The following is an 8,546-nucleotide window of genomic DNA, read 5'->3' as shown; positions in this document are numbered from 1 at the left end:
CTGGGATGCCCCAGAAGAGAGGGCGCATGCGTGTTGGTCTTTCCACCCCCCCCCCCCCCCCCCGAGTGCCCCCTCCCCCCCCCCACACACACACACATCTCTTTCCCCTCCTTCCTCCGCGCCCGATCAAAACGTATTTATCACCCACTTCCCCGCACCTTCCGCTCCTTCGCCGCCCGCGGCGCATGCCCCCTCCTGCCGCCGCCCCTCACCAGCCCAGCCACAAGGCCCATGCCACACTTGCCACATCACCGAGACCCGCACTGACCTTCCTGCGTCTCTCCCGCGGCACACACACACACACACACACAGTACCCTAGCCCTTCTCGCACACCATGAACGCCCAGATCTCCGCCGCCGCTCGCGCGAAGATCATGTACTCGGAGAAGTATGCCGATGACAAGTACGAGTATCGTCACGTCATCCTGCCCAAGGAGATTGCGCACTTTGTGCGCGGCGACAAGCTGCTCAGTGAGTCCGAGTGGCGCGACCTCGGCGTCACTCAGTCCCACGGCTGGGAGCACTTCATGTTCCACACCCCGGAGCCGCACATCCTCCTCTTCAAGCGGGAAAAGGACTACATCCAGCGCTATGGCAACCGCCCGCGTGCCCAGGTCATGGAGGAGGAGGCCGCTAAGAACGGTGGCTTCGCCCCCGGCGCCAACAAGTAATTCCTCGGCCGGCTGTGCTCCCGCCCCGGTCCCCTCTCGCTCCCTCTCTCCCCCTCTCATCGTCTCTCCTCCTGTTGCCCCACTCTCCGACCGAGGGGCGTGCATCGTCTTTTACACGCTCCTTCCTGATGCCGTGTGAGACTGCCCACTCGCACGCCCATCCCCTTTCACATTCCGTGGGGTCTTCCCCCTTCCCGCCCCGCCACCGCTCCCCGGCTCCCATCTCGGTTTGTCCTCCCCCCTCCCTCCCCCTCTCCGCCTGGCCAAACTGGGCTGGGAACGGGGGCCTGCCGCGCCCGGGCAGGAAGCAGGTGACACCACCTCCCGCGCTTCCCCCCGGTCTCCTGTGAGGCCATCCTCTTCCACCACCCTTCGCTCTCCCTCCCCCCCCTCTCCTCGCTCTTCTTCCAGAGTTGAGTTGTGCCCCGCCACGAGGCCCCTCTTCCCTGGCCTCCTCCTTCTCCCTCGCCCCCCCCCCTCCCTGCTTCTAGCTGCTACCGTCTCCCCGGCCGCCTCTCCCTTTATCAACCCCTCCCGGGATGAGTCGGTGAACGGTTCGGCGCGCGGGAGCCAGGCATGTCCACCCCCCTCCCCCTCCTCCCCCCCCCCTTCACATCCTTCTTGAGGGACATAAGGCATCGTGCGCGGGAGAGCGATGCGTGCGCCCTGACGATGAAATACACCCCACTCGTCGCCATGCGCGCATACACACACACATACATGCTTCTCCCTGTCCTTTTCTCGGCCGCCGATTCAAGGAGCAACAACAAGAGCAGCGAAGGGAATGGGCTTCCGAATGCACTCTCTCCCGCCCTCCTCGGCCCCTGGCCCGGAAAAGGCCAACCGCAAGGTGAGACAAGTGCCCTGGGATGCCCCAGAAGAGAGGGCGCATGCGTGTTGGTCTTTCCCCCCCCCCCCCCCCCCCCCCCAAATGCCCATTTACCATGCCGGCGGGCTGCGCTTTCCTGCCCGCCTTCTTCCTGTCTGCCTGCCTGTGTGCGCCTGTGCATTGGAATAAATACCCATCCTTGTGTTTGGGTCCCCTGTGACTGACCTATCTGCCTCGGCAGAACACACACACACACACACACACACACACACATGTACATACACACAAACGTGCGAGCAAGATGAACGGACCGCAAACGCCGAAGAAGGCATTGGCTGACTCGCAGCCGCAAAAAGGTGCCCAGAAAACCCCTTCGGTGTCACGTGTATTCTCGTGCATTTGTATCATGCGCCACTGTGTAGAATCGAATGGTGTTCCGCTCCATTGGCATGCCCGTCCCCCAGGGCTTGGCGACCCTCTCGTCTGTGCGGCCGGCGTCTTTCCACACGGGTCATCGGGCGACGCACCGACGCGAGGGAGCGGAGGCCAGTCGGTCGGCCTCGTCGCATGCATGCATGGGCAGCCCCGCCGCCCAGCCCGCGTCTGCCTGGATCCTAAGCGCCGGAGATGCGACCAGTTCCGGACCTCCGGATCCCCTGGTTAAATCCCGGGCCTAGGGTCGAGGTCTTTTTCTATCGCCCGCCCCCCCGGGGGACCGGACCCGCGCCCCGCTCGCTCGAAATATACGCTGCCCGGTGTTGCGGGAAGGGGGCGCAGGGCGGGGCGGGGGGGGGGGGGGGGGGGGGGGGAACAGCATGGGGGGAGGCACAAGGCCACGACTTGTGAGTTTGACCGAGCGTACCATGCGCGCGTCCCGGCCCAGCGTCGAGATGCCGCGCGCACGCGTCCGCGGCCTCTTCCGTGGGCGCCAGCCCGGGGGGGAACACGGGCGCGGGGCCATTTGTCCGGAGAGACGCCGCCCGTCGGACTGCCCACTAACCTGGCGGCAAGGGTGTTCAGAAACCCACTCTGAAGAGGCGCCCCGTAACCGGTGACTCCCGCGGTCCCTCCTCCACAACCGACTCTGTCCCCGATTCCTTTTTTTCTTTCTTTGTACCTCTCCCCGCCCTTTGCCTCCTCCCCTCCTTCCCCTCCCTCCTCCCGTCCCCATTCGATTGTCCCCCCTCCTTTTCTCCGCTCTAACCGCGCCTGCCCAACCTCACAGAGAGGACCCGCGCCCCAGTCGATCTACCACCATGAGCGTCGCAACTCGTATCGCTGAGATCGAGGCCGAGGTACGTCCGCACCGCGGCGAACATGCCGGCTCCGCAGCCCGCACGTGCGTCCCCCCCCCCCCCGCAAACCGTTCTGCGACTTACCCAGTGTCCTCCCCCACCCCCTGCCTTCCTCCCCAATGACGACCCGCCCGCGCCACACAGATGGCCCGCACTCAGAAGAACAAGGCCACCGCCCTGCATATCGGTATGCTTAAGGCCCGCCTGGCCAAGCTCCGCCGTGAGCTGCTCGAGCCGTCCGGCGGCAGCGGCGGCGGCGGCCGTGGTGAGGGTACGCACATCCTCGGCGCCCCCCCCCCTCTCTCCTCCATGCGCTCTTGCCGATCCTTGAGCGCATGTGCATGCGCGCGCATGCACACACACACACACACCCATCCCCTCTCCCCTCCCCCCTCCCCACCACTGACCCCGAGCACCAGGCTTCGACGTTGCCAAGACCGGTGTCGCGCGTATCGGCTTCATCGGCTTCCCTTCGGTCGGCAAGTCCACCCTCATGTCCAAGCTGACCGGCACCGAGTCGGCCGTGGCTGCCTACGAATTCACCACCCTGACCACGGTCCCCGGTGTGCTGTACCTTCGTGGTGCCAAGTTCCAGATTCTGGATCTGCCCGGTATCATCGAGGGTGCCAAGGATGGCAAGGGTCGTGGTCGGCAGGTGATCGCCGTCGCGCGGACTTGCTCCCTGATCTTCATGGTCCTGGATGTGATGAAGCCCCTGGGCCACAAGCGGATTCTCGAGGGCGAGCTCGAGGGCTACGGCATCCGGCTGAACCGGGCCCCGCCGCAGATTACCTTCCGGCGGAAGGAGCGCGGTGGTATTGCCATCTCCTCGACCGTGACCATGACGCACCTGGACAATGACGAGGTTAAGGCCATTTGCAGCGAGTACCGCATCCACAACGCCGATATCGCCTTCCGGGAGGACTGCACCGCCGACGAGCTGATCGATGTCATTGAGGGTGACCGCCTGTACATTCCCTGCATCTATGTCCTGAACAAGATCGATCAGATTTCCATCGAGGAGCTGGAGATCCTCACCACCAAGACCGATCATGTTGTGCCCATTTCCGCGCACCACGAGTGGAACTTCGACGAGCTCCTGGACAAGGCCTGGGACTACCTGAACCTCAAGCGAATGTGCGTATGCTCTGTGCCCCCCCGTCCCCCCCCCCTCCTCCCCTCGCGCGCGCGCGCGAGCTCAGCAGCAAGAGGCTCGAGATTCACCGGCGGGGTGACGCGGCGAGCGCCATTGACAGCCAGTCGCCAGGAGCATCTTCCTTTGCCATCCACGCGAGCCCCCTTTCCCGTTGCCTTGCCTGACACACGCCTCTGCTTCGCCCTTTCTCTCTCTCTCTCTCTCCCTCTCTCCCTCGCTGCATTCTCGGCCAATTCAACTCCTGGCGCGACCTGCTCACACATACACACACACACACACACACACACACACACACACGCAGTTACACCAAGCCCCGCGGTCAGCTGCCCGACTACTCGGCCCCGGTGGTCATCAAGGCCAGCAAGTCCACTGTTGAGGACTTCTGTAACGCCATTCACAAGGGCCTCGCCCGCGACTTTAAGTAGTACGTTGTTGCTCGGGCCTCTGCTCATCGGGCAGGGGCGCGCACCTTTCACTGCTGCCTTGTGCCCGCCTTGCCATCGCCAGCTGACACCCGCCCTCCCCCATCCTCCTTGCCGTCCTCTTGCCCCTCTGCCAGTGCCTGGGTCTGGGGCTCCTCAGCGAAGCACAACCCCCAGAAGGTTGGTATTGACCATGTTCTGCACGATGAGGATGTCGTTCAGATTGTCAAGAAGAGCGGCTAAATGTCTTCCCTCTCCCGCCGCCGCACTGTCTCGCGCCGGTACCTGGTGTGCAGAGCAGAGCCAGAGGCGTGGTGGGGCATCCGCGGCTGGCCGCGTCCACGGACGCCGCAGCCGAAGGCGCAGCCCGACCAATACCATTCCTTCGTCCCCCTCCCCCGCTGCACGGCTTCCCCTCTTGTCCCCCTCCGGTCCGGTCCCGCACTGAATACAGACCCTTCACACGCTTTTTTCTTTCGCCCCCCTGCTGGCTCTACTTGCCGGGACCGAATGTCCCGTGCCCCTGTGTGGTATGACAACTTCAACAATATCCTGCCTTTGCTCTGAGGAGGCCCTCGTTGCTGTCTCTCGGGTCGAGCAGGAACATGTATTCGCATCTTGGCAATGCGCCAGTGTGTGTGTGTGTGGGGGGGGGGGGGGGGGGGGGGGGGGGGGGGGGGGGGGGGGGGGGGGGGGGGGGGGGGGGGGGGGGGGGGGGGGTACGAGGAAAGGGCCAGGGAGAGCAGCTGGGAGAGAAGGTGAAAACCACGGGCCGAGGAAAGGACAGCGACGCATAGCGGGGACCTGTGTCCGTCAGTTTGATGGGTTCGGCCGCCACCATGCGCGCAGGCGCTGCCACGAACAGGCCGACACTTGGGCCAAGACCCGCGGGCATCGGGCGCGCAGGAACCGCCCACCCAGGGCCACAGCCACCCCCGAGACCAAGGCGAGCTCGGCCAGCAGGAAAAGAATCTGCCACATGAACGAGCCGAACAGCTGTGAAACACCACGGGGGAGCCAAATCCCAACAAGGATGAGCGAGGATTGGGAGGTGATGAACGACGAAAGGCTGTTAGGCAAGCCGGAGAAGAAGTGAAGTGAGGCTCACAGACAGGGAGGGAGGGAGGGTGGGGGGGAGTGTGTGTGTGTGTGATGGGCTGAGGAAAAGATCGCACCGAGAACGGAGTGCCGACCGCAACGATGGCCAGCGCCACAGCCGCACCCTGAACCAGCACCGCATGGTAGCGCTCCTCCTCCTGCACGGCCAGCCAATTGGCCGCCAGGCGTGGGTGGGCCGGGGCCCCGGCTCCGGCCTCTTGCGGTGCCGGGGTATCCCCGGATGCGGGCCATGCAAACGGATTCCGGCTGTCCAGGCGACGCTGGTTGGAGGTCTGGCCGCGGGACTTGTTGTACAGAGCACACACCCACTTGCCGACCGGGCGCGCGCGCAAGCGCAAGACATCCGCTCGAGACCAGTCGCCCGACTGACCGGTGGCCTCAGTGTTGAAGCCAATCAGCGCCGACCATATCCGGTCCGCGGGAGTCAGGGGCTCACTGGCGACGAAAGGAGGCGAGAGAAAGGGAGCGAGGGGGACAGGGGGACAAGCAGCGTCAGTGCCCCGGGAGACATGGTGTCCCTTCAAGCATGGTGGCAGCGCTCCCGGCAAAGGAGACCCAAGAGAGGGGAGAGGGAGGGAAAGCGCACCTCTCGCCGGGGGCAGACAGATGCCCGATCGACGGCACACGCATTGTCAGCTTGCTGCCGATGGTTGTCCCATCGGCGCACAACAGTGGTGCCAAGGCGCAGGCAATGGCAATGTCGGCGGCCGTGAGCTTTGTGCTGGGCGAGGCTCGACCGGATGGGCCATTCGGATCGATGATGTTGTCGTCGGCCCCACGCTTGGCGTCGGGGGTCGAGCGCTGGGCGCCACGAGTTCGAGGCACATAAGGCTCAGGGAAGTGCTTGGCAAAGAGGGGGTGCTCGCTCAGTCGGCGCATGGCCGCATCCGCGTCCAAGACCAGGCCCCCGACGGCCTCCGGCTCCGGACACAGTGAAGCATCGATCAGATCGATGAGCGTCTCAGCTCGCGCGCGCATATCCCGCGAAAGAGCTGTCGAGTATAGACGCCGACCGGGTAGCAACCCTCCAACAGCCGCCACCAGCGGGAAGGCTGCGCGGTAGGCCTTTGAAGTGCGAGAGGGAGAGAGAGGGAGAGAGAGGGAGAGAGAGGGAGGGAGGGAGGGAGCAAAGAACAGAGACGAGTGCCCGGTGGGGGAGATTAGCCACAGCCGAGCCCAAGATCAAACACCAAGACCCAGAAAGTGAGTCCCCGCCCGGCGCGCTGTCGCAAGCACGCAAGCATGCAGACAAGCAAATGAGCAGCAAGGCAAATGCAAGGACTCGACCGCGGGAGAAGACCAAGAGAGGGCGAGGCAAACACCGGAATCGGAACATACCACGCGAGACCACGCATAGAAGCGGCCCTCGCGCCGGGGAAGCTCGGCAAAAACACACGTCTCACGAGCCGCCTCTCGGGCAAGACACGTCCGGTCGATGACGCGCTGAGAATATGGAACCAATTCCGCCTCCACCCACTGGGCCAAATGGAGCACCGACGTCGTGGGATAGATCATGTACAGGGACGGGAAGGATTTGGCCATCAGGTAAATGGCTGCCGAGGTGGCATTGTTGTAGGCCACCTGCATGCCCGCATGGTCCAGCAAAGGGGGAAGGACAGAACGTGAGTGCCTCCAATGGGAGCAAGAAAGCAGCGACGACCGGGAGAGGGGGGACCCGCCAGGGGGAAGAAGTAGCCACCACGCACTTGGGGACAGCCACCCGGCTGGGTTTGATCGTTTGGCACCACAAGCAACGGGGCGCGCAGCTCCGAGACACATTCGATCGAGAGATGAGGAGCCGGCTCGCTGACAGCCGGCCCGCCTGGCGTCCCATCATCACCAGGTGCGGTGTCCTTGTCGGCGGAGGCCGGGACCACGGTGACGTCGTCAGCGGCCCCGGGAGCAGGGGCCGAAGAACTCGCCTTCGCGCCGGGGCCCGCATCGCCGCTGGACGTCTGCTTTCGACTGAGCTTGGTGGACCCAGCCTCAAAAAGCAGTCCGGCCGCCAGGGCATCCCAGCCATATGGACGATCGACTTCCTTGTACTTGCGATGGTACACCTGGAGGAACCAACGGAGGATCTCTGTGCGCGGCAAAGGGTCAGTCTCCCACTGGGCGGAGGGGGGGGGGGGGGGGGGGGCGAGGGCGAGGGCGAAGCAGGCTCCCGGATATCCGGCAATGGAGGTGTGCCCAGATACCGGCAGGCCGGCACCCACGCACCCGATAGCACACAGTCGCCTCGAGCGAAGAGGAGCAGCTCCTCCCGACGATCGGCATATGAGTCGGCCAGTGATTGGGCCATGGATTGGCGCTGGCGCCGGGCGATGAGCTCCTGTCGCTGGGCCTCGGCCTGTGCCGAGCTCAAGCCCGACTCAAGGCGCGTGCGCTCCAGGTGGGCCCGGAAGGTGGCCGCGCGATCAGGATCCACTCGCTCAAGGAAGGCCAGCTCGGCCTCGGCACGCGGCGCCAGGGCGCCAGCGCTGCCGCGCACAAAGGCCCCCTGGCCATCTTCGCCATCGCTGTCGATGTCAGCCAGGAAGTCCGCGTACTCGGTGACATAGCGCGACCACCGGTCATAGTCATTTGTAAGGGGGGTTCCCTGTGCGGTGGAGGAGGTCCCCTCACCCAGGGGGACAGATCCGTTGGATGTCATCTTGGGAGGAGGGGTGTGTATGTGTGTATGTATGTGTGTGTCTGTGTAGCCGCGTGTGCGCGTATCCCTGTATCCGTGTAGCCGCGTATGCTGCAAAGGGGCAGAACAAAGGGCGATGAGAAAGGCGAGGAGGGAAGGGAGAGGGGGAGGCTGAGACAGCGATCGGGAGCTCGGGCACAGGACAACAAGAGAGGTACGAGAAAGACGAAAGTCGGAGGGGAGTGGCTGGTGGAAGGGGCCTCCCCAAAAGCAACGCCATGCTTCCACCCGTAAACGCTGGATATGCGCGGGCCTCCACGCATACTGCTTCGCCCGGCGCATCGGCTTCAGTCCGGGGAGGAGGGATCGGCCGGAGGGGGGGGGCATAGTGAACTAAAGATCGGGCGCGTTGGCAGGGCAAG

General features: G+C 64.6%; 3 protein-coding genes across 4 annotated transcripts; 2 read left to right on the top strand and 1 right to left on the bottom strand.

Moving 5' to 3' along the window:
* Positions 1–74: 74 nt before the first annotated feature.
* On the top strand, positions 75–969 carry H696_00289 (hypothetical protein). The gene is made up of 2 exons (XM_009494137.1): positions 75–133; positions 313–969. The coding sequence occupies exon 2, from the start codon at positions 391–393 to the stop codon at positions 808–810; it is 420 nt and encodes a 139-aa protein (XP_009492412.1). The 5' UTR covers positions 75–133; positions 313–390; the 3' UTR covers positions 811–969.
* A 1,598-nt stretch (positions 970–2,567) lies between these two features.
* Positions 2,568–4,840, top strand: H696_00288 (developmentally-regulated GTP-binding protein 1). Its single transcript, XM_009494136.1, has 6 exons — positions 2,568–2,613; positions 2,728–2,795; positions 2,940–3,066; positions 3,215–3,932; positions 4,253–4,375; positions 4,511–4,840. Exons 2-6 carry the CDS (start codon positions 2,757–2,759, stop codon positions 4,614–4,616), a joined length of 1,113 nt encoding a protein of 370 aa, XP_009492411.1. The 5' UTR covers positions 2,568–2,613; positions 2,728–2,756; the 3' UTR covers positions 4,617–4,840.
* A 242-nt stretch (positions 4,841–5,082) lies between these two features.
* On the bottom strand, positions 5,083–8,360 carry H696_00287. Of its 2 annotated transcripts, XM_009494134.1 has the most exons (6): positions 7,713–8,360; positions 7,199–7,575; positions 6,831–7,073; positions 6,079–6,557; positions 5,549–5,927; positions 5,083–5,369 (listed from the first exon to the last, which is right to left on the bottom strand). In XM_009494134.1, the coding sequence occupies exons 1-6, from the start codon at positions 8,143–8,145 to the stop codon at positions 5,187–5,189; spliced, it is 2,094 nt and encodes a 697-aa protein (XP_009492409.1). In that variant the 5' UTR covers positions 8,146–8,360; the 3' UTR covers positions 5,083–5,186. The 2 variants fall into 2 exon arrangements, with proteins under 2 accessions (XP_009492409.1, XP_009492410.1); XM_009494135.1 differs by having other exon boundaries at positions 5,549–6,557.
* Positions 8,361–8,546: the final 186 nt, after the last annotated feature.

The sequence above is a fragment of the Fonticula alba genome, assembly GCF_000388065.1.
Source record: "Fonticula alba strain ATCC 38817 unplaced genomic scaffold supercont2.1, whole genome shotgun sequence".
Taxonomy (NCBI): Eukaryota; order Rotosphaerida; family Fonticulaceae; genus Fonticula; species Fonticula alba.
This window is presented reverse-complemented; position numbering and strand designations above follow the sequence as displayed.

Bases quoted from the DNA above. Each gene is read 5' to 3' on its own strand.
- H696_00288 (XM_009494136.1), top strand. From the start codon at position 2,757: ATGAGCGTCGCAACTCGTATCGCTGAGATCGAGGCCGAG. The intron at 3,067-3,214 runs GTACGCACATCC...CCCGAGCACCAG, and splicing joins CGGCGGCGGCCGTGGTGAGG to GCTTCGACGTTGCCAAGACC. The intron at 4,376-4,510 runs GTACGTTGTTGC...CCCCTCTGCCAG, and splicing joins CTCGCCCGCGACTTTAAGTA to TGCCTGGGTCTGGGGCTCCT.
- H696_00287 (XM_009494134.1), bottom strand. From the start codon at position 8,145: ATGACATCCAACGGATCTGTCCCCCTGGGTGAGGGGACCTCCTCCACC. The intron at 7,576-7,712 runs GTGCGTGGGTGC...TGCCGCGCACAG, and splicing joins AGGCGACTGTGTGCTATCGG to AGATCCTCCGTTGGTTCCTC. The intron at 5,928-6,078 runs GTGCGCTTTCCC...TTTCGTCGCCAG, and splicing joins CTGTCTGCCCCCGGCGAGAG to TGAGCCCCTGACTCCCGCGG.
- H696_00289 (XM_009494137.1), top strand. From the start codon at position 391: ATGCCGATGACAAGTACGAGTATCGTCACGTCATCCTGCCCAAGGAGA.